At 46.2% G+C, this 25496-nt stretch overlaps 1 protein-coding gene across 1 annotated transcript in view; it reads left to right on the top strand.

The window, feature by feature from the left end:
• Positions 1 to 25496, top strand: part of prex2 (phosphatidylinositol-3,4,5-trisphosphate-dependent Rac exchange factor 2) — a 209451-nt gene that overhangs the window by 147689 nt on the left and 36266 nt on the right. Inside the window, exons 31-36 of the mRNA XM_014181194.2 lie at positions 7378 to 7419; positions 8343 to 8440; positions 8688 to 8834; positions 11238 to 11340; positions 11695 to 11838; positions 12553 to 12667. Of these exons, the coding sequence (XP_014036669.1) occupies positions 7378 to 7419; positions 8343 to 8440; positions 8688 to 8834; positions 11238 to 11340; positions 11695 to 11838; positions 12553 to 12667 (649 nt within the window). The remainder of the gene's footprint in view (positions 1 to 7377; positions 7420 to 8342; positions 8441 to 8687; positions 8835 to 11237; positions 11341 to 11694; positions 11839 to 12552; positions 12668 to 25496) is intronic.

Raw genomic sequence — 25496 nt, 5'->3', positions numbered from 1 at the left:
CCTTAAACTGGCGGTTGTTCAGCCCTTTGCTTTTGATAAAATTGATGGTCGACACTACAGTTGCCATTACGTTGTTCGGCTTCAGGGACTGTGCACACAGACTTTCTTGATGTATGCTGCAGTTGCATACAGTTGGATCAAGACTGAGACAACTCATTTCTTTTTTCACTAATGCTGTTGACCCCTTTTACGAGTCACTTCATTTTTTTAACCGTAGCTCAAATTTGCTCATAGCCGAGACAAGTCTCTCAAACAAGTCCTCACCTCTGGTGGTGCCATGCATGGCTTCCAAAGACAGGAATTCCTGCCTTGTGTCAAACTCAGCAGTAATCCCATGCACAAAAATGGCAAATTGGGCGGTATTTGTTATGTCAGTCATTTCATCACATGCCAAAGAGAAAGATTTTTTGCAGACCTTTGTAAGGGCTGTCTTCAGGAATGGACCAAAATGCAGCGGAGTTAGTATTCATCTTTCAATTTAATTAGAAAGAACACTATAACAAACAAAACAAGGAAACTGACAGCCAACAGTCCTGTCAGGTGCAAACACACTAAACAAGAAACAATTACCCACAAACCCCAGTGACAAACAACTCCTACATATGTGACTCCCAATCAGGAACAACGATTCCCAGCTGTTCCTGATCAGGAGTCACAAGACACACACCAGACTGCCACGTCCTGACCCCCAAACTACTACACCAGCTCCATCTGCTGGTCAGGACGTGACAGTACCCCCCCTCAAGGTGCAGACCCCGGAATGCACCTAAAAAAGAAAAACAAGAAAAATCCCCAATACCCCAACAAAAACCCAACAAACAATAACCCCTAAACCATAAGGGAGGGAAGGGAGGGTGGCTGCCGTCAACGACGGCACTGTGCTACACCCTCCCTCCCCAACCCACCTATCCTGGAGGTGGCTCAGGTGCAGGCCGTTCCAGGCTGTCGGGGCAGTCTGGCAACTCGGGACAGTCGGGGCAGTCTGGCAACTCGGGACAGTCGGGGCAGTCTGGCAACTCGGGACAGTCGGGGCAGTCTGGCAACTCGGGACAGTCGGGGCAGTCTGGCAACTCGGGACAGTCGGGGCAGTCTGGCAACTCGGGACAGTCTGGCAACTCGGGACAGTCGGGGCAGTCTGGCAACTCGGGACAGTCGGGGCAGTCTGGCAACTGGGGGCAGTCGGGGCAGTCTGGCAACTGGGGGCAGTCTGGCCACGCCGGCAACTCGGGGCAGTCTGGCCACGCCGGCAGTTCGGGGCAGTCTGGCCACGCCGGCAGTTCATGGGCAGTCTGGCCACGCCGGCAGTTCGGGGCAGTCTGGCCACGCCCGGCAGTTCGGGGCAGTCTGGCCACGCCGGCAGTTCGGGGCAGTCTGGCCACGCCGGCAGTTCGGGGCAGTCTCGCCACGCCGGCAGTTCGGGGCAGTCTCGCCACGCCGGCAGTTCGGGGCAGTCTGGCCACGCCGGCAGTTCGGGGCAGTCTGGCCACGCCGACAGTTCGGGGCAGTCTGGCCACGCCGGCAGTTCAGCGCAGTCTCTCTGGCGACTGTTGACTGGCGGGCAGCTCTGACGACTGTTGACTGGCGGGCAGCTCTGACGACTGTTGACTGGCGGGCAGCTCTGACGACGACTGTTGACTGGCAGGCAGCTCTGACGACTGTTGACTGGCGGGCAACTCTGACGACGACTGTTGACTGGCGGGCAGCTCTGACGACGACTGTTGACTGGCGGGCAGCTCTGGCGGCGACTGTTGACTGGCGGGCAGCTCTGACGACGACTGTTGACTGGCGGGCAGCTCTGACGACGACTGTTGACTGGCGGGCAGCTCTGACGACGACTGTTGACTGGCGGGCAGCTCTGACGACGACTGTTGACTGGCGGGCAGCTCTGATGACGACTGTTGACTGGCGGGCAGCTCTGATGACGACTGTTGACTGGCGGGCAGCTCTGATGACGACTGTTGACTGGCGGGCAGCTCTGATGACGACTGTTGACTGGCAAGGCTGGGTTGACACACTAGACTCCTGATGCGCGGGGCTGGTATAGGACGTGCCAGCCCGGAGACACGCACCTCCATGCTAGTGCGTCTGGCGGGAAACACCGGACCGAAAGGGCGCACTGGCGGTCTTGAGTGCAGGGTTGGCATCACCCCTTCCGGCTCGATGCTCCCCTTGCCCTGGCACCTGCGGGGCGCTGGTACTGGGCGAACTGGGCTGTGCGTCCGTATAGGCGAGATGGTGCGCACCTCAGCGTAACATGGCGCCCTCCACCTCGTACGCACCTCCCTGTAGTCACGGGTAGCTGGCTTACGGCTCTTCCCTGGCCTGGCCAAGCTACCCGTGTGCCCCCCCACCAAAAAAAATCTTGGGGCTGCCTCTCGGGTTTCCTAGCCAACCGTGTTCCAGCGTAACTTTCCCGATGGTTCCTCTGTCCAGCTGCCTCCACTCTCCTGAGTGCCTCCACCTGTTCCCATGGGAGGCGATCCCTTCCGGCCAGGATCTCTTCCCAGGTGTAGACTCCCTTGCCGTCCAGGACGTCCTCCCATGTCCATTCCTCCCTTTTTCTCTCCTGTCGCTGCTCCTTCCTCTTCCGCTGCTTGGTCCTTGTTTGGTGGGTAATTCTGTAAGGGCTGTCTTCAGGAATGGACCAAAATGCAGCGGAGTTAGTATTCATCTTTCAATTTAATTAGAAAGAACACTATAACAAACAAAACAAGGAAACTGACAGCCAACAGTCCTGTCAGGTGCAAACACACTAAACAAGAAACAATTACCCACAAACCCCAGTGACAAACAACTCCTACATATGTGACTCCCAATCAGGAACAACGATTCCCAGCTGTTCCTGATCAGGAGTCACAAGACACACACCAGACTGCCACGTCCTGACCCCCAAACTACTACACCAGCTCCATCTGCTGGTCAGGACGTGACAACCTTCAATGTTTTTTCAATGTCTTGTGCCATGTCAGTTATCCGCTCCGTGACGATTCTTCAAGACAAACTAACACTTTGGAACAATTTAACTTTGTCTGGTGCTAGCAATTCTGCAGTGGCAAGGAGACACTCTTTTACAAATTCTCCTTCCAAATGAGGCTTCAGGTTCTTTTCGATAAGCTCGCTCACCACAGAGCTTGCTTGCATAACATTTTCCCCATCTAAACGAGGTTTCGTAAAGGCAGCTTGTTGGACACCCAAACCCCGCTGTAGAGCAATGACTTTATCCACACGAAGTTGTCCTTGCTACTCATTCAGTTTAGCATGTTTCGATCTGTAATGACGCTCCAATTTTAAATGTTTTTATTTTAGTGGAAAAATTATGTCTAGAGATTTTTTGATTTAAAAGAAAATGTATTTATGAATTGGCTCGGGGGCCTGATCAAACGGTCCCGTAGGCCGTATACGGCCTGGAGGCCGGACGTCCCCCACCCCTGTGTTACAGCCTGAATTCAAAATGGATTAAATATTGTTATTTCTCACCCATCTACACACAATACCCCATAATGACAAAGTGAAAACATGTTTTTAGAAATTTTAGCAAATTTATTGAAAATGAAATACAAAAATATCTAATTTACATAAGTATTCACACCCCTGAGTCAATACATGTTAGAATCACTTTTGGCAGCGATTATAGCTGTGAGTCTTTCTGGGTAAGTCTCGAAGAGCTTTGCACACCTGGATTGTACAATATTTGCCCATTATTCTTTTCAAAATTCTTCAAGCGCTGTCAAATTGTCTATTGATCATTGATCATTGATAGACAACCATTGTCAAGTCATGCCATAGATTTTCAAGCAGATTTCAGTCAAAACTGTAACTCGGCCACTCAGGAACATTCACAGTCTTCTTGGTAAGCAACTCCAGTGTAGATTTTGCCTTGTGTTTTAGGTTATTGTCCTGCTGAAAGGTGAATTCATCTTCCAGTGTCTGGTGGAAAGCATACTGAACCAGGTTTTCCTCTAGGATTTTGCCTGTGCTTAGTTCCATTCCGTTTCTTTTTTTAATCCTGAAAAACTCCCCAGTCCTTTACGATTACAAGCATACCCATAACATAATAAAGTCACCATTATGCTTGAACACATAGAGGGTGGTACTCTGTAATATGTTGCATTTGATTTTCCCCAAACATAACACTTTGTATTCAGGCCAAAGAGTGAATTGCTTTGCCACATTTTTGCAGTATTACTTTACTGTCTTGTTGCAAACAGGATGCATGTTTGAGAATATTTGTATTCTTTACATTTTTTTCACTCTGTCAATTAGGTTAGTATTGTGGAGTAACTACAATGTTGTTGATCCATCCTCACTTTTCTCCTATCACAGACATGAAACTTTGTAACTGTTTTAAAGACACCATTGGCCTCATGTTGAAATCCCTGAGTGGTTTCCTTCCTCTCCGGCAACTGAGTTAGGAAGGATGCCTGTGTCTTTGTAGTGACTGGGTGTATTGATACACCATCCAAAGTGTAGTCAATAAGTTCACCATGCTCAAAGGGATATTCAATGTCTGTTTTTTTGGTTTTATTACCCATCTACAAATAGGTGTTATTATTGGTGAGGCATTGGAAAGCCTCCCTGGTCTTTCTGGTTGAATCTGTGTTTTAAAATCACTGCTCGACTGAGGGACCTTAATGATAATTGTATGTGTGGGGTACAGATATGAGGTAGTCATTCAAAAATCATGTTAACTTCTTTGGGATAGGGGGCGGTATTTTGATGTCCGGATAAAAAGCGTGCCCAAAGTAAACTGCCTGCTACTCAGGCCCAGAAGCTAGGATATGCATATGATAGAAAACACTCCAGCATTTCTAAAACTGTTAAAATAATGTCTGTGAGTATAACAGAACTGAAATGGCAGGTGAAACCCCGAGGACAAACCATCCCCCCCAAAAATCATCCTACCACTGATTTCAATGGCTGGCACTTTTATAATAGGGCGAAATCGTGCCCGATTGCAGTTCCTAGGGCTTCCACTAGATGTCAGCAGTCTTTAGAAAGAGTTTCACGCTGGTTTCTTTTGAAAAATTTGCCAGAAATTGTAGTTTTTCTAGGTGGCTCCCATTTTGTCTGTAGTGTTTCCAAGCGCGTGAATGAGAGCGCGTTCTTTGGTATTTTTCTCCGGTAAAGACAATAACGATTCTCCGTCTTAAATTTTATCGTTTATTTGCGTATTAGGGTACCTAAGGTTTGATTATAAACGTTGATTGACTTGTTTGGATAAGTTTATTGGTAACGTTTGGTATTCATTTTGTATGCATTTTGAAAGAGGGAAACTGAGTGGATTATTGACTGAAGCGCGCCAGCTAAACTGAGTTTTTAAGGATATAAAGAAGGACATTATCGAACAGAAGGACCATTTGTAATGTAACTGGGACCTTATGGAGTGCCAACAGAAGAAGATCTTCAAAGGTAAGGCATATATTATATCGCTATTTCTGACTTTTGTGTCGCAACTCCCTGGTTGAAAATGATTTGTTATGCATTTGTGTGCTGGGCGCTGTCCTCAGATAATCGCATGGTTTGCTTTCGCCATAAAGCCTTTTTGAAATCTGACACGGCAGCTGGATTAACAAGTTAAGCTTTATTTTGATGTATTGCACTTGTGATTTCATGAAAGTTTAATATTTATAGTAATTTAATTTGAATTTGGCGCTCATCAATTTCACCGGAAATTGTCGAAATGGGACGCTAGCGTCCCACTGATCCACATGAAGTTTTAAACACTATTATTGCACACAGAGTGAATCCATGCAACTTATTGTGACTTGTTAAGCACATTTTTACTCCTGAACTTATTTAGGCTTGCCTTAACAAAGGGGTTGAATACATGTTGACTCAAGATATTTCAGCTTTCATTTTGAACTAATTTGTAAAAATGTCATAATTCCAGTTTGACATGATGGGGTATTGTGTGTGTAGGCCAGTGACAAAATAAAACATCATTTTTTTTTATCAGGCTGTAACACAACAAATATGGAAAATGTCAAGGGGTGTGAACTCTTTCTGAAGGCACTGTATATTAATCCACCATCCTGACACTATTTATTTCTGTTGGAATGTGTGTTTGTGAATTAAATGTGTACAGTTTGTGTGCCTAAATCCCTGATCCCTGATCAGATCACACTTCTGTGAAAGTGTGTGTGTGTGTGTGTGACTTTGTGTGTGTGTCTGTGTGTGTGTGTGTGACTTTGTGTGTGACTTTGTGTGTGTGTGTGTGTGACTTTGTGTGTGTGTGTGTGTGACTTTGTGTGTGTGTGTGACTGTGTGTGTGACTTTGTGTGTGTGTGTGACTTTGTGTGTGTGTGTGACTTTGTGTGTGTGTTTGTGACTTTGTGTGTGTGTGTGTGTGACTTTGTGTGTGTGTGTGTGTGACTTTGTGTGTGTGACTTTGTGTGTGTGTGTGTGACTTTGTGTGTGTGTGTGTGTGTGTCTTTGTGTGTGTGTGTGACTGTGTGTGTGTGTGTGTGACTTTGTGTGTGTGTTTGTGACTTTGTGTGTGTGTTTGTGACTTTGTGTGTGTGTGTGTGTGTGTGTGTGTGTGACTTTGTGTGTGTGTGTGTGTGTGTGTGTGTGTGTGTGTGTGTGTGTGTGTGTGTGTGTGTGTGACTTTGTGTGTGTGTTTGTGACTTTGTGTGTGTGTGTGTGACTTTGTGTGTGTGACTTTGTGTGTGTGTGTGTGTGACTTTGTGTGTGTGTGTGTGACTTTGTGTGTGTGACTTTGTGTGTGTGTGTGTGTGACTTTGTGTGTGTGTTTGTGACTTTGTGTGTGTGACTTTGTGTGTGTGTTTGTGACTTTGTGTGTGTGACTTTGTGCGTGGTGTGTGTGTGTGTGTGACTTTGTGTGTGTGTGTGTGTGACTTTGTGTGTGTGTGACTGTGTGTGTGTGTGTGTGTGTGTGTGTGACTTTGTGTGTGTGTGTGTGTGTGACTTTGTGTGTGTGTGTGTGACTTTGTGTGTGTGTTTGACTTTGTGTGTGTGTGTGTGTGTGACTTTGTGTGTGTGTTTGTGACTTTGTGTGTGTGTTTGTGACTTTGTGTGTGTGACTTTGTGTGTGTGTGTGTGACTTTGTGTGACTTTGTGTGTGAAATAAGCAGTGTAACAGCCCACTACAGCTTTGCTTGTTTCCAATAGCGTAACCTCTCGAGACGACTTTCTCACCCAGGTTTTTACTGTTCCACTAACACCACTGTGGCTTTGATATGACTAAACACACAGATTCATATGATATGTGTGCTTCAGTTATGACGTTAGTTAGTCTTCACATGTGTAGAGACCTATCTAGACCTAGACATCCTATCATGGTTTTATGGGTCAGAAGCACCAAAGTTTCCGGAAGTCTCTGAGAGCCTAACCTTGGTTTGTCCTTCGCTATTCCAGAGGTGAAGACACGGCTGCTCTTGGTTCTACTACAGTACACAGGTTGGTTTTCCTCTCCTCTTAAATGCCTTGGATGTAAAAACAATGTACAGTTGATAGGGACATACACACACACACACACCACAGTGTCCTCAATACACACATCTGCAATGACACAGAGGAGTGAAATTGAATTCTAGGGACTAAACTGCAGAACATCTACATAGCTAGTGTCTCAATTACTGTGTGGAGAGAGAGCTAAGTCCTCCTAAAACACCTACAGGAACATTTTTGCCATGACAAAGTCCCCCATGATCCCATTACAGCACCCTTAAGAACACATAATATCTCCCTATTTCTCAAGGTTATAGAGTGAACAGATTCTCCCGAGTGGCGCAGCGGTCTACGGCACTGCATCTCAGTGCTACAGGCGTCACTACAGACCCTGGTTTGATCCCGGTCTGTATCACAACCGGCAGTGATCGGGAGTCCCATATGCTGGCGCACAATTGGCCCAGCGTCGTCCGGGTTAGGGGAGGGGTAGGCCGTCATTGTAAAATAAGAATTTGTTCTTAATTGACTTGCCTAGTTAAATAATAACAAATAATTTAATAAAAGATAATAATGGGGCCGGAGGAAGCACATTATGAATTCTACTGGAGGTTCCTGAACCCATTTTAAAATGAGTGGATTGCTTAACTTCTCCTTGCAGGCTATTTTTCAGGAAATTATGGCGCCAGGCAATTTATTTTCAGCCAGAGACCACCTGTCTTTTGACTCCATGTATTTCAAATTCATGTTTTATGCCCAACTGACTTGAACGTTGACCACAATTGAACTTTGAAAAACTTTTGACCCAACCCAAGGAGTTAATGTAATTTGTGTTCAGCATCGATAACAAGTTAATTTTCTCTCACACACCTCCCCTATCTCTGTCTCTTCCCCTCCCTCCCTCCCTCCCTCCCTCCCTCCCTCCATCTCTCTAGACTCAGAGATCCAGTTGAGAAGAGATATGGTGTTTTGTCAGTCTCTGGTAGCAGCTGTTTGTGCCTTCTCCCAACACCTACTGGCTGTTCTCAACCAGGTAACAGAGTGTGTGCGTGTGTGTGTGTGCGTGTGTGTGCGCGTGCGTGTGCGTGCGTGTGCGTGCGTTTCAAAATTTCTGTAACTATCCCCAAATTCCCAGATTTCCCAGAAATCCCAGTTGGAAGATTCTCAGAATCAGGAGGCAATGACCAGGAAGTCCGAAATCCTCCGGGAATTGGGGAAAGTTACTGGAATTTGGTAACCCTACAGCTAGCTTAACATTTTAACCATCCCCCCCTCCCCAGACCCAGGGATCAGGCAGGGAGGCAGACCCAGAGGCCCCGGACCCCCAGGACCCTCAGGAGGCCCAGGAGGCAAGCCGACGATGGCTGGAACAGATAGCCTCCGCTGGGCTACTTCTCCACTTCCAGTCCCTCCTCTCTCCCAACCTGGTGAGTGACTGGCAGACAGGCAGCTACCAACAACCCCGGGACACTCATTGTATATTGAGGCTAAATATGATTGATTTGCAACACAAAAAAATGCGAAGATGTTGCCCCCAAATCTTCCACATGATTTAAAATACTCTGCACGGCACCTGATTCAAAACTAGATTAGAATACTGCAGAGTATATCGTAAGCCCTGTTATTTCTTTACCAGAGGAGATGCTTGGTGGCCTCATCTCACCTCATCTCCACACCAAATCAGCTCCAAAACAAAGACACAAACAAACTTAGTGCTCCTGTGTGTATGTGACCGCCCGCAGTGGAGTTGAATTGATTGTGCGTGCGTGTTTGTGTGTGTGTGTGTGTGCATGCGCGAGTACGAGTTTGTACGTGCGTTCCTGCGTGTGTACCGGGCCGCCTGGAGAGGGGTAGGACGGTGACGTTAGGTTGATTGTGGTTGTGAACAGCCATGTCATTGTGCTGCGACTGTCCTCGGAGGAGCTTTGTCCTCTTGTTTAATGAGGGGACTTGGCTCTCCTAGCATCCTACAGTACGCCCAAGACTGCCCCTCCGTGGTTCAGCAACCGGACACTATGTAGCTCTGTAGCCCAGCTTAGCACTGCTGTGTCGGTACAGTTCAGTACAGGACTACAGTTTGTCATTGTGTTAGAGAGAGAATCTCCGTTGTAAAGTCGAACTTCAACCACTTCGAGAACAGAGGAGAAGGAAGAGTTTTGCCCCTTGGTCTGAAGGGGATGAAGGGGAGAATATCACTCAGAAAGCAATTATTTTTCCCAGTGATATTTTCTAATCATTATTTATACACTGACTGAATGGTTGAGATAGCCAAAATGTAATTTAAAGTGAAAAAAAGTGGGATTTTCTGGTTTTCAGAAGTTGAACTCCATTTCGTTTGAGACCGGATTAAGTATGTTTTGCATGAGGGTGGAGGTTAAGAGGAACTCTCTCTCTCTCTCTCTCTCTCTCTCTCTCTCTCTCTCTTCTCTCTCTCTCTCTCTCTCTCTCTCTCTCTCTCTCTCTCTCTCTCTCTCTCCTTCTCTCTCTCTCTCTCTCTCTCGCTCTCTCTCTCTCTCTCTCTCTCTCTCTCTCTCCACATCTTAACTCTAAGCAGAGGCACTGTACCTGCAGGTGCAAGCAAAAATCAAAGGCAGTGGTGTGTGTGTGTGTGTGTGTGTGTGTGTTAAACCCGATGACCGTACTCTCTGTTCTCACGCGACAGTCAGTCAGGGCATCCCTAACGTCTCTTCAGTAACACTTCAACCACACAGTAGGTACATAATGCTTCTGCTGCACCGTTTATTAGAGAGGGAGAGGGGTACGGGGGGGGAATAAGAGGGAGAGAGAGATGGGAAAGGAGGGAGAGAGGAGGAGTGTGAAAGAGGAGCAGATGGGCACTAGCCAATGCGTTTCCTTCTCCTCTGTGTCTGGCCTGGGAGCAGATGTGTTGGTTGTTTGTGTGAGAGGATGTTGTGACGGATGTTGGGAAAGGAAGCAGACACACACACCAGGCACTGTACACTCACTTTAACCCGCACGTACCACCTTGTAAACACGCTGCTTGTTTTCTTTCTGAGAGGAGAATGTAAGGGAAGCGACACACACATTCTCTCACACGCTGACCCACTGTTGTGTTTCTCTGGGAAGACTGGCAGTTGTGGCTGCTTCGCGAGGTGGATTGTTGTCTATACCTTCTTGCCCTTTGTGCTGTCGTCTGTGCCCAATAATGTTTGGGCCATGTTTTGTGCTGCCGCCGTGTTGTGCTGCTGCCATGTTGTGTTGCTACCATGTTGTTGTCATGTTGTGTTGCTACCACGCTGTGTTGTCATGTGTTGCTGCCATGCTATGTTGTTGTCTTCGGTGTCTCTTTATGTAGTGTTGTGGTGTCTCTCTTGTCGTGATGTGTGCTTTGTCCTATATTTTAAGTTTTAATCCCAGCCCCCGTCCCTGCAGGAGCCCTTTTGGTAGACCGTCATCGTGAATAAGAATGTGTTCTTAACTGACTTTAAAAAACTGATGACATCAGGCCATGCTGGAGGATTGACTGATTGTGTTTCTCTCTGTGCAGGCGGAGGAGCAGGCCACGCTGGAGGATTGACTGATTGTGTTTCTCTCTGTGCAGGCGGAGGAGCAGGCCACGCTGGAGGATTGACTGATTGTGTTTCTCTCTGTGCAGGCGGAGGAGCAGGCCACGCTGGAGGATTGACTGATTGTGTTTCTCTCTGTGCAGGCGGAGGAGCAGGCCACGCTGGAGGATTGACTGATTGTGTTTCTCTCTGTGCAGGCGGAGGAGCAGGCCACGCTGGAGGATTGACTGATTGTGTTTCTCTCTGTGCAGGCGGAGGAGCAGGCCACGCTGGAGGATTGACTGATTGTGTTTCTCTCCACAGACTGACGAGCAGGCCATGCTGGAGGACACTCAGGTAGCTCTGATTGACTTGGAGAAAGTCACCTTCTACTTCAGACAGTTTGAAGGAGAACCACTGGTTGCAAGTATGTATGGAGAGACATGATCCTGTACGACATAGTATATATCTATAGGGGATCAGCCCCTGGCCCTACTCCATTCGTTTAGATAACATTATCTTACTGTAAATGTAATTCAACTCATTTCAATTACATTCAGCTCAGCTTCATTCAATCCCATTTGGCTTGCTGTGTTCCCTGCTGTATATAACATGTTGTTTATTATACCTGTTCTGTTCCCGTCTGCATAACTACGCGCCAAATGGAACCTGCTGCCCGTAGGGCCCTGGTCAAAAGTAGTGCACTATGTAGGGAATAGGGTTGCATTGATGACGCAGCCTATGTATGGCCCTAGACCCTTGCTGTCTCTCTCTCTCCCAGACATGCCCATGTCGTATGCGGTGGAGGGGACCCGCCAGGCCCTGAAGGTCTGTTTCTACCTGGAGACGTTCTACTTCTCCCAGCTACCCCAGCGCCTCCGGAACGGAGGCGGATTCAAGATCTACCCTGTCCTATTCACCCAGGGTAAGACCCCGCTAGGCCAACAGGGTCCGTTATGATAACGACGCTCAGAGGAGGAACGTTGATCTAGGATCAGTTTTGCCTTTTAGATCATGATGAAGACGGTTACATGGAAGGGGAGGGACTGATCCTAGATCAGCACTCCTGCTCTGTGATGATTTATGAATACGGGTCAGGATATTGATGGATTTCTGTATATAAGTGGATTCTCGTAATTGTTTGTCTTTTTTTCCTTCTCTAGCATTTCACATGTGTTTTATTTCATATCTATGTTACTACCTCTATTATGCATGGTTGGGAAAGAGCTTGCAAGGCATTTCACTGTACTGTTTTTCAGCTGCTGGGTCCTGTGCATGTGACAGTAAAACTAGAGTGCTGTATCTCTGCAGTAACACGTTGTAATCTCTCTCTCTCTCTCTCTCTCTCTCTCTCTCTCTCTCTCTCTCTCTCTCTCTCTCTCTCTCTCTCTCTCTCTCTCTCTCTCTCTCTCTCTCTCTCTCTCTCTCTCTCTCTCTCTCTCTCTCTCTCTCTCTCTCTCTCTCTCTCTCTCTCTCTCTCTCTCTCTCTCTCTCTCTCTCTCTCTCTCTCTCTCTCTCTCTCTCTCTCTCTCTCTCTCTCTCTCTCTCTCTCTCTCTCTCTCCTCTCTCTCTCTCTCTCTCTCTCTCCTCTCCTCTCTCCCCTCTCCCTCTCTCCCTCTCTGTCACTGTGTGTGTGTAGCTCTAGAGAGTATGGAAGGGTATTACTACAGGGATAGTGTGTCTGTAGAGGAATACCAGGCTCAGATTAACTCTGCCTCGCTGGACAAAGTCAAACAGTACTACAAGAGATTGAGGTATGGGCTGCTAGTACACACACACACACACACACACACACACACACACGTTCTCTGGTCTCCACCCTTTGCGAAAAACTTCTCCCGACGTCTCCCGTTGACAGGCTGATAGGATTGATATGACTTCTATAGTTTTACTTCCTTCCTGTCTGCCCAGTGTTCTGTTCCTGTCCTGAAGGAGAAACAGCAGAGACATTAGGGCTTCTCTCTGCAGGTTGTCTAATATACTTTGACACAACATTCCATTCCAGCACACACACACACACACACACACACACACACACACACACACACACACACACACACACACACACACACACACACACACACACACACACACACACACACACGCACACACACACACACACACACACACACACACGCACACACACACACACACACACACATACGCACGCTCGCGCACACATATATACTCATGCACACACATACTCACGCGCGCACACACACATTCTGGCGCCTGGCTGCCACCCAGAACACACAGCAGGCCAGCAAAGTGATTTGCTGAATAGGCACAGCGGGACTGTGCTGTGATTGGTCGAGAATAGCACAGCAGGCCAGCACCTTGATTGGCTGAAAGCACCCAGCGTGTCGGCACAATGATGGTGATGGAGTACCACTGCAGAGCCGGGTGGACCCGGTTTCCTCACGCCCCATTGGCATACACACACATGGGGCCCTCCCCTGATTGGCTACCCACCCCCATCGAATAATGACATGGAAATGATATACAGGGTTTCTATAAGATTCAGAACATCTGTGAGAATTGGAAATCTGGGGTTGTGCCTATATAGTGTGGTGCTTTTGACCAGAGCCTTAGGTGCCCTGGTCAAAAGTAGAGCACTATAAAGGGAATTGGACGCAATTTGGGAAGCAGCCGTGGAGTGTTTTAATACATCTTTCCCATCTCTCTCTCCTCCCCTCCTTCCATCTGGGTGACCCGTTAAGTACTGTCATATCTCTGTGATATGAGGGCTAAATTTCAATGCGTTTTTATATTAAAGCAAAATAAGTGAGATTTCAGAAGATTCGGGGGGAAAACCCAACCTTTTCGTTCTTCAATGTGTTGGGGGGGTAAGCGGACTGTGTCTTGCCAAGGCTCTTCGTCTTATTGTCTTTGATGACAGGGGGGTGATCAGAGTAGCCCTGAGGGCACCGTCAGACGGGCACGGTGGGAATATTGACAAGACCAGTGCTGAAATCAATTCCATAACTGTTAATCAAGGAGAGAAAAGCAGCTTTGGCAAATGGTCTCCTATCAGGTTCTGTTGGTCCAGAGTGACTTCCAGTCAGTGCATTCATCTTAAGATAGCTAGGTGGCACAACCACATAGCTGTCATAGTAAGTACATCTTTCCTCAATAAAGGAGCTATCAGCAAAGTCTGTGCTAGTTGCTGCACAAAGCAGTGAAAACCGAGGGAATGCTAACGCTGCTTTTGGACTGTAACACCAGTGTTACACTAGTGTATACACCCTTATGCTATACTAGGGGAAGTGTGTTTCCACAGCTAGGGCTGGGAGTGAGGACTTGTGAAGAGCTGAATCAACAATCTCGGCATAATCAAGACAGTTGCTTTGTGAGAAACTGTTGAAGTTCACAGTTAACCATTGTTATGTAAATGTCAGCTGAAAAGTACCAGTGGCCTGGCTTTGGCCCCAAGTGAGAGACAGTTGCTGGCCAGCGTGGATGGAAACAGAAAAGTCTGAGCCTTTTGGGTAAAACGTTAGTGTAAATCCTATATGGAATTGTACCGTAAGTGTGATAGGGAACTAAGCTATTTGGACACTTGGCTACTCTCGGTGCTAGCAGTAGAGACTGCCAATAAAAGCTTGAGGTGGAGGTTGAGGCTTGAGGCGGCAGGTAGCCTAGTGGTTGGGCTAGTAACCGAAAGGTTGCTAGATCAAATCCCTGAGCTGACAAGGTAAAACTCTGTCGTTCTGCCCCTGAACATGGCAGTTAACCCACTGTTCCTAGGCCGTCATTGTAAATAAGAATTTGTTATTAACTGACTTGCCTAGTTAAATAAAGGTTAAATAAATAAAAATAAAAATCATTAAAAAAATATCTAGGACCAGATCAGTCTACTCCTTACATTAAAGTGATCCTTCCAGATTTTGGCAATGAAGCCATACTTCCCCCGAGTCAGATGAACGCATGGATACCGTTTTTATGTCTCTGCATCCAGTATGATGGAAGTTAGGCGAGCCAATGCTAACTAGCAGTTAGGCTAGCAGTTACTGTAGACTCTAAGTCATTGCGCTAACGCTAGTTAGCTGCACACGGAGTCATAAAAATGGTATCCACGAGTTAATCTGAATCTGGGGAAGTAGGTAAAGGGCCTCATAGCCAAAATCCTGAAGTATCCCTTTAACCATTAGGGGGAGGCAAAAATAGCTGACACTGAATCAGGGGTTAGATGCCAATAAAAATCAATCCCCCAAATGAAACATATATAGTTACCATCTGAGAGATCCTCACCACCTTTAGAAGGTTGCAGTCTTGATAAGCATTAGATGATATTAAGATCCGATAATGTAGTCAGATTAGATAATGTTGTCCGATCAGATAATGTAGTCCGATCATATAATGTAGTCCGATCATATAATGTAGTCCGATCAGACAATGTAGTCCGATCAGATAATGTAGTCAGATCAGATAATGTAGTCAGATTAGATAATGTAGTCAGATTAGATAATGTAGTCCGATCATATAATGTAGTCAGATTAGATAATGTAGTCCGATCAGATAATGTAGTCAGATTAGATAATGTAGTCAGCTCAGATAATGTAGTCAGATTAGATAATGTAGTCAGCTCAGATAATGTAGTCAGCTCAGATCATGAATATTATAGAGCGTAGCCTGATTTTAGATCTCAGTCAATGGAATAATGGGTTACAACATCTTCCAAAACTCTTTTGTGCGTCTTCCAAAGTGCATTCCCATTCCGTTCCCCAATACCTGAGAGCCCGTCTGTTCGGCTACGTACGTGTTCATATCAGGCATGAAGTAAACATCTGTTCTTGATACTGCAGTTAATTAGTCACAGAACTACGTAGGGCCCAAGATCAAACTCATTGAAAGCGTCCCAAATGGCACCCTATTCCCTATCTAGTGCATTACTTTTGACCTGGTCATACACAGTATGTAGGGAATAGGGTGCCATTTGGGACACATATATTGTGGTATGAAGAGAGAATCTGCCTTGGCTACGCTTGATTTAGAAACCAGCATCAGCCATTTGTGCGTGTGTGTGTGTTTGTGTGTCTGTGTGTCTGCCATGTGTGCCACATCATCCCCTAATACCTCTCATGTCTCAGGAGGGCAGTCAGCGTTACGTTTTTTCATTTGAGTTGCAGCGTGATGGAGGGAGCGCAACAATAGGTCTTTCCATGATCTATTGCCTCATATTTTAGATAAACATCGTTGGTTTTTACTATAGCTACAGAAACTCAGTCGACCTGAGTCATTTTCCATCATTCTCTGATAGTTTGGCCTTTTTCTCTCTCTCTCTCTCTCTCTCTCTCTCTCTCTCTCTCTCTCTCTCTCTCTCTCTCTCTCTCTCTCTCTCTCTCTCTCTCTCTCTCTCTCTCTCTCTCTCTCTCTCTCTCTCTCTCTCTCTCTCTCTCTCTCTCTCTCTCTCTCTCTCTCTCTCTCTCTCTCTCTCTCTCTCTCTCTCTCTCTCTCTCTCTCTCTGTGTGTGTGTGTGTGTAATAACATTATCCACTGGGTTTTTCTGGGGCTATTGTCCTCTATTGTAGTGAATGAGAGTATTGGTACTTTAGTGTTGTCTGTCTGTGTGCTTTGTTTTATTGACTGTGTGTTAGCAGACTCTAGAGGGGTAAGGAGCTTCATGTTCAGCCCTGGAAATATCACCAGACTATGGAGACTGATAGTGTGTGTAACTATCTGAACGCCTTCTTTATTACATGCCAGTTTCCTGTCAGTTCTCTGTACTCTCACAACCAAAACTACACTACATGACCAAAAGTATGTTGACACCTGCTCATCGAACATCTCATTCCAAAATTCATGGGCATTAATATGGAGTTGGTCCACCCTTTGCTGCTATAACAGTCTCTACTCTTCTGGGAAGGCTTTCCACTAGATGTTGGAACATTCCTTCAGAGATTTGCTTCCATTCAGCCACAAAAGCATTAGTGAGGTCGGGCGCTGATGTTGGGCGATTAGGCCTGGCTCGCAGTCGCCATTCCAATTCATCGCAAAGTTGTTCGATGGGGTTGAGGTCAGGGCTCTGTGCAGGCCAGTCAAGTTCTTCCACACCAATCTCGACAAACCATTTATGTATAGACCTCGCTTTGTGCACAGGGGAATTAGGGCCTTCCGCAAACTGTTGCCACAAAGTTGGAAGCACAGAATTGTATAGAATGTCATTGTAAGCTGTAGCGTTAACATTTCCCTTCACTGGAACTAAGGGGCCTAGCCCGAACCATGAAAAACAGCCCCAGCCCATTATTCCTCTTCCACCAAACATTACAGTTGTCACTATGCATTTGGGCAGGTAGGGTTCTCCTGGCATCCGCCAAACACAGATTCGTCCGTCGGACTGCCACATGGTGAAGCGTGATTCATCGTTCCAGAGAACGCGTTTTCACTGCTCCAGAGTCCAATGGCGGCGAGCTTTACACCACTCCAGCCGACGCTTGGCATTGCGCATGGTGATCTTAGGCTTGTGTGCAGCTGCTCGGCCATGGAAACTCATTTCATGAAGCTCCCGACGAACAGTTCTTGTGCTGACATTGCTTCCTGAGGAAGTTTAGAACTCGGTAGTCAGTATTGCAACCGTAGACAGATGATTTTTATACACTAGGCGCTTCAGCACTCGGTGGTCCTGTTCTGTGAGCTTGTGTTGCCTACCACTTTGCGGCTGAGTCATTGTTGCTCCTAGACGCTTCCACTTCACAATAACAGCACTTACAGTTGACCGGGGCAGTTCTGGCAGGACAGAAAGTTGATGAACTGACTTGTTGGAAAGGTGGCATCCTATGACGGTGCCACGTTGAAAGTCACTGAGCTTTTCAGTAAAACCATTCTACAACCAATGTTTGTCTACGGAGTTTGCATGGCTGTGTGCTCAATTTTATACACCCGTCAGCAATGGGTTTGTCTGCAATAGCCGAATCCAATCATTTTGAGGGGTGTCCTTATAGTTTTGTATATATAGTGTATTTTGTGTTCTTATTTAGCTCCTAGATTTCACTCTAGCACCTTTGCATTTAAAGCCCCTGATGTTAAGATTCCCTTTATGCTTGAAAGGCACAGGACAGAAAATATGCTGTGTGTGCAATTTAGCTGACTCATCTGAAAAGGAGAACTTGGCATGGATGTGGGTGGGTGTTTGTACTTGTGTGTGTGTGTACGACCTGAGCTGACGTGTACTAATTGAATTGACAGCGAAGACTCCAGGAGTAACAGAGAGCAGATGTGCTCTGTAAGCACAGGCTGGCGAGGCCACAGACGGGGAGGGGATGGGGGGTGGGGGGGTGGGAAGGCTGGGTTGGGTGTTGGAGGTAGGTTTTGGGTTGGGGGACAGCTTCAGGACTCATCTACAGTGCAGAGGGAATCACATTTCTGAGTTGTGCTGGCCATCCAGGCCCAAAGCAGCCAAAACGAACTGTCCCTTTCAGCAAAGTATTACTGTTTTAGTCCAGAACTAGGGTTCAGACCAAGGCTTCTAATCCTAGTTGTCTCCTACGGCAGGTATCTATTAATTTCTCACTCTCTCTCTCTGTCAGTGTTCAGTTTTTGAAATGTTCCAGAACATACCTGTTCCTGTGAGAAGTTCGTACACCCAAACTTCTTGTTAAATGATGCATGTACCGTGTGAGGACGATATGGACTGACAAACGTAGCTACTGGTTTCATTAAAACCAAACAGATATTTGACCCCAAATATGACCCAATTTCATCAGCCAAAAAGCAGTTGTCCAATATTCACCTGACCTTCAAAATCTATACAACTCAAATGGCCACCCATGTTCCTGTCATGTTCCTACACACAACAGTATAATGCGAACGCTCACTACAACGATCTGTCTCATGTCTCTGTACTGACCGCAGGCGGAGTTAGCTCTAATGTCGCTCTCCTCTCCAGGCTGCGTCCCAAATGGCACCCTATTCCCTTATATAAGTGCACTACGTTTGACCAGGCCCCATAGGGTGCCATTTGGGATGCTTCACCCTCAGGCAGCTTGTTATCCTTGGAGCTTGGCCAGGGGAGCTGAGGTTGAACCCATAGATAGCTTGGAGGGCCGCCAACAACCCGGACAGGACCAAACACACACTCCATATTACTCTACGTTACGGAGAGACAGAGAGAAATGCTAGTGATTGATTTAACAAAATGATATTAGTCCACCAAACAACATACAGAAGATAAGTGAATAGAGTAATTGCAGTTACACTATGCATGTGTGTGTTTGTAAAGGCAGTATTCGGTCATGTCGTTTTTTAAAATCCTCTCTCTGTCGATCTCACTATACGCTCATCTATTGAAGTCTCTGCCAAGATGCATTGTGGGACTGATCCTCTTTCCGAGCTGTAAACTCAGTCACGTACGACACCAGTGCTGCGCGGGGGTGGCATTGAAATATCCCAGCAGCCCATTGTCACGCACGCACACACACACACACACATCGCCTACACCACATGCAGTACGGAGATATACGCTCGGCGGAAAGCCATCGCACCTGGTGGTGAAGTCATTCAAGTCATCCAAAAACATAAAGGAACAGGCCAAATCACTAACAGATGTCAGGTCCCGTGGGATCTGATGAACACTATACAAAGAGAGCACATGCATCCAGACACACAATGTTTTCGAAATGATATCTTCTCACGTGTATTTAGTAATAGTTGAAAGCCAAAGATGCAGAGAACCTACAGTAACTCCGACTTGAAATGTTATTGTAGTTGATTATTTGTATTTTCTTTCTCCATTCCATAGGCTTTTGTGAAGCTCATCCAGGTAGCACTATGACAGTTTCCTCTTGTTCACTTTGTAAAACTTTGAAAGCAACACGCAGCACAGTGTCTGATGGGTAGAACAGAGTGGAAGCCTTACAGTGAGGTCTCTGAATGCAGAATGCTCTGAATGTTTGTGCAGTGTTCTTCAGCCTAAAAGCTTCCGCATGCTTCCCATCCGAAACGGTTTTGTGCATATATTATGATGACATTTTGTGCCGTTTTTGTTAGTTTTGGTCTTCGGCAAGGGTTTTTTCAGCTCTTCGTGTACATTACATATTTTTTAGTGAGTCAAGCCGAATTTTGGAACCCGAAGCATACGCCCCTTCGTCGGTCATTGGTCAACAGTAGGGATTCTTCAATGAAGTGTTTGTTGTCGTTCAACGACAGACGACTCATTTTCATGCACATTTTTTCGCTTGAGAATTACAGCACCAAACATCTTAGTTAGATGTAAAATTGCGCGACTAAGATCTCCTCAGCAAAAACTTCAAAATGAATAAAAGATTTCTTGAGTTATCCTAAAATTTATTCAGACTATTTTGAGGAAGTGTATACTGGCTACGAGGTCTCAAGATGGACAAACATATTTCTTCTTGTTTTTCAAGCTAAGTTCTTTTAAGGGAGTATGCGGGCACACTCGTTCGGTTCACTTCTGGTAGGCGCCAGCCGAACCGAAGCGTGCGGAAGCCTTAAGCCCCTACAGTGACCCGGCCAGGGACTATAGAACAAAGAGGAGAAGAACATGACCTGTGTAGAGAACAGCAGGACCTCAGGAGAGGGGAAGGGAGGGAAGGAGGAAGAGCAAGGGAGAGAAAGAAGAGGAGGGAATTGGTGAGATGGGATGGAAGTAGAGAGAGAGAAAGGTAGAGAGGTGAGAAGGGAGTAGAGAGATGCGGGGAGAGAGACTAGAGAGAGGATAAATTATACCAGATGGAAGGAACGTTGAAATATATATATATATAATGCAAAAGTAACATTACTGCAGGTTTTTGAGTTTAGCAGTTCAGTGACTTCTTATCTACAGTTAGATGAAGCCGTTAGTGTGTGCGTGGTGGTTGCCTAAAGCTAACATTAGACATGGGGCTCCTACAGAGCATCCCTTGCCTTGGCAGAGAGACTGTAGGCGTCAACTGCTGCTACGCGAAGTAGAGATGACGATAGAGCGTGCTTGGCACTCGTACACAAGGCAGTGGAATCACCGGGCAGGGTTTCTGTCAGTAAAGCCATCTGAGATATCGATAGCTCATCTCTTCTCTCTGTGGATCAGCACATCTTCACGGCCTCAGGGGCCCTTGTCAAGCTGGACACCATCTGATATGTATGTGTAGTTTATCCAGGTCGTACAGAAGAGCCCTCGAGCTAGGCTGAATCCTAGCTTGGGCTGAATCCAAACTTGACGTATTGCGTGTCATTCAAACTTTGTTTGACCCACCGCTGCCAAGCAAGATACTTATTGGTAAATTTGATCCTGGTCATAAAGATTCCTACAGTGATTGGAGGGCTGAATCTTATCTTGAGATACTAGTGCATGTCACTGATTGAGTGGTGACCTGGTGTGCTGTGTAATTCATTGGGACTAGCTAAGCACAGGGAGGTGGAGCAGTACACTAATTGCAAACTCGGTTGCGCTTGTGTCAACACACACAAACACAGAGAGACACACACACACACACACACACACACACACACACACACACACACACACACAAACCACTATGCAGCTTCAGTAACAGCTGGGAGCAGCTGCATCAAGCGGTGCTCAGTGTGCGGTCTGCTCCCTCAGGAACCTGTCAAACTAGGGTACAAGTAGGCAACCACTGGAAAAACCTGGGAGGATTCTACATCTGTCTGTCTGTCTCTGTCTGTCTGTCTGGAACCAGGGATGATTCTACCTCTGTCTGTCTATCTCTCTATCTGTCGATCTTGCGTGCTCTCTCTCTCTCGCTCTCTCTCTTTTTTCTATTTCTGTCTAGCTCTGTCAATCTCACTCTTTCCCTTTTTAAATAGGATGCCTTGGAAACCACCGACCGTTCTCCTTGAATTCCGAAATCTCAGGAAAGCATCTCATCAGCCTGTAGAGCAGTGCTTACTGTGTGCTGCAATGGAGCTGAAAGGTGCTGACAGGATGGCCATGTGTATTTCATATCCAGGGTTGACCTGTATGCTCCTAGGTTCCCATTGGGAGACTTAGAAAGAGGTAGACTGTTTCGAGGGTCTCCATGGGGACTGTTTCCAATGGGTTTCCAGGTGAAAGGGATGAGTGCTCTACTATATCTAACACTTTGGCTTTTATGGGACTATTAGAGCAATAGTCTTCAACCTAGAGTTACAGGCTTTTATTCCAGTTTAGCACTAAAACGCCTGATTTAACCAACCAAACACTCATCCATCAAGTCATTGATTCGTTTATTCAGGAAGTGAATCTGACAGTTTTAGATGTAAGATTCTGAAACCTTTATAGAACCTTTAAGGCTCTGGAACCCCTGATTTGCTTCCTGTCTTTTAGCTCGTCCTTGTCCTCTGCAGTCTTAATAGCTGCTGTTTCCTGGTTGGTCCTTATTGGCTCCTGTTTCCTGGTTGGCTGATTTAATGGACAGATGTGTTAAGCAGGGTGTGACATCACCAGGACGTGACTCTCATAAACCATAAACCCTGATCTACTGGGAGGCCTCAAGGACACCACATGACACGGGCTTCCTGCTCCTCAGATTGGGCTTCCTGCTCCTCAGATTGACAGCAGTGACAATGACTAGGGGTGAGTCACACATGGCACACGATTCCCTATATAGTGCACTGACTCCCCTATGGGCCCTGGTCAAAAGCAGTGCACTGTATAGGGGATAGGGTGCCATTTGGGACACAAGCTTTGACAATGACAGTGTCCTTGCATCATCTGTTGACTGGCATGTGGTTTGGAGGCGTGTGTGCATTGCAGTATATAATAACTAGCATGCTATAGGCCGTGGTTCTTTACCTCATGGTCAGAGGAGTAAGCAGGATATGATTGAATGTTAATCAAATACGTTTTTCAATCAGTTATAAACTCTACTATACACTATAAGACGTGAAAAAGTGTTCATTTCGTGGGCAGTGCTTTTAGGCTACTGCTCACTGTATGTGAAAAATCCTCCCCCCTTAACCCATCACTACCCCCTAATCCCTGATCTAATAAATTGTGACAAGGTAAACAGACAGCTGCTATGGGGGTGGTTGTGGGACGAGGAAATGATCTTCCTGAGTATGCATTCAGCATGCAGCACCCTGAGACCCAGCAGTCGGCGACTCAGCACAAATATCACTGAGAGAGCCTGCATCTCAAGTGGTACCCTATATAGTGCACTACTGGCCCTGGTCAAAAGTAGTGCACTACAGAGGGACTGGGTGCCATTTGGGACACATCCAAAGGCACGTCATGAGGACTCCCTCCCTACGCCTTTCTCCCTCCCTCCCTGCTTCTCTCTTTCCATCCCCCTCTGCCTCCCTCTGCCAAAAAGTCATTCATTAGCCAATGGCGAGCCCGGTTCCACTCTGCTACAGCAGGGGGTTTGTGGAGGAATTTAATATCCAGTGAAAGTTGTTCATCATTGACGTGTCAATGATTTAGACACGGACCAGAATTCAGTTCTCTCTGGGTTAATATGGGGAGCCACATAAATCGTTGCTTGTACGTCGGACCGTTTTCCCGACAGTACTGTATTTCTTCCCTCCCTCCCTGTGTTGTCAAATAGTGTTATTTAGCTATGAAGCCTTTATAGGAATACAGAAATAAGTCATTGAGAATTGTAGCTGGTGCTCTCAAGAGAATTGTAGCTCGTGCTACATTCCCTGTGCCTTTGTGAAGTACTGTTATTTAGCTATGAGGTCTTTATAGGAATACAGAAATAAGTCATTGAGAATTGCAGCTGGTTCTCCCCAGAGAATTGTAGCTGGTGCTACATTCCTTGTGCCTGTGTGCAGTACTGTCATTTTGGTATGTGTCTTTAAACAATGGATATACAAGCAAGTCAGTGGGCACTGTACAGTAGCTTGTCCTCTCAAATCAATTCAATGTAAGCTTTGTCCGAGCCAGAACGGCCCATAATTAATACATTGACTGTCTCAATATGTTTTACAGTGGTTGTCCTGGGTTTCCAGATTTCTATGAAATATGATCTATAATGAATTACAATATGAATGAAATATTTGTTTTATGTAGTATGTTAAAAAGCAGTTCTCTTTCAAGTATTCATTTTGGTATTTCACTTACCTCAGAAGCCATTATTGTCAGAAGCCTTTATTACACTACACCAGCCATGATTGAGTTAGCTGTATCCAAACAGTGACTAGTCATTAGCAAGCTAGCCACCACGCTAGCTAGTTTCAAAATGTTGTGGGTTTAGTTCTTCCAGTTTTTTACTAGCTACACCAAGCTATCTTTTCTGTCTGTCTTCCATTACACAGACTGCCAACATCAGAGATAACCCACTAATCGCTAGCTACCTGACTAGCCTACCACAATAGTTTTTCTGACGACTTAAAACATAGCATCCCAGCTATGATGACAAAAGCATCTCCCACTCCAAACGAGGAGAAGCTCCCGGCACGACTCTGCTCCTGTGGAAACAAGATATCCACCAATGACACCCACTCGTTGTTCTGCTTGCATTGGGGTACAACATGCCGAGGAAGCTTTAGCCTCCCCCTCCTGTCTCTGTTGCAGGCTAGCATGCCATACCTAACCTGGGTCAACAAACTCTAACATGGGGGCTGATGTTCCCGATGGCTCATTAGAGACGATGGATATCCCCACGGGGAGTCATGGAGCAACGGTTAGCACTAGCTGGCAGTGTTGCAGTACTCGAAATCGGTCTCTGTCTCGAGTCTGGTCTCGAGGCCACATATTGAGTGTCTTGGTCTTGTCTCGGTGTTGAATACTTTTGTATATGGTCTTGACTCGGTCTCGGACAGTAAGGACTCGTAATTTCTTCCCGAGACCAGTGGAGTAAAAAAATCCAAAAATTATCAGCTTCCATTTAGTCAGCACATAAAACTCATTCGCCAGGCCAAATACAGTGCATTCGGAAAGTATTCAGACCCCTTGACTTTTTCCACATTTTGTTACGTTACAGTCTTATTCTAAAATTGATTAAATAGTTTTTCCCCTCATCAATCTACACACAATACCCCAAAATGATTTGCACATTTATAACAAAAACTAAGAGCAGAAATAACTTATTTACGTAAGTTTTCAGACACTTTGCTATGAGACTTGAAATTGAGCTCAGGTGCATCCTGCTTACCATGATCATCCTTGATGTTTCTACATCTTGATTGGAGTCCACCTGTGGTCAAGATTTGGAAAGGCACACACCTGTCTATATAAGGTCCCACGGTTGACAGTGCATGTCAGAGCAACTTTTCTGTAGAGCTCTGAGACAGGATTGTGTTGAGGCACAGGTCTGGGGAAGGGTACCAAAACAATTCTGCAGCATTGAAGGTCTCCAAGAACACAATGGCCACCATCATTATTAAATGCAAGAAGTTAGGAACCACCCAGACACTTCCTAGAGCTGGCCCCCCGGCCAAACTGAGCAATCGGGGTAGAAGGGGCTTGGTCAGGGAGGTGACCAAGAAACCAATGGTCACTCTGACAGAGCTCCAGAGTTCGTCTGTGGAGATGGGAGAACCTTCCAGAAGAACAACCATTTCTGCAGCACTTCACTAATCAGGCCTTTATGGTAGAGTAGCCAGACGTAAGCCACTCCTCAGTAAAAGGCACATGACATCCTGCTTGGAGTTTGCTAAAAGGCACCTAAAGTACTCTGACCATGAGAAACAAGATTCTCT

Source organism: Salmo salar, chromosome ssa29, assembly GCF_905237065.1.
Source record: "Salmo salar chromosome ssa29, Ssal_v3.1, whole genome shotgun sequence".
NCBI classification, from domain to species: Eukaryota; Metazoa; Chordata; class Actinopteri; order Salmoniformes; family Salmonidae; genus Salmo; species Salmo salar.
This window is presented reverse-complemented; position numbering and strand designations above follow the sequence as displayed.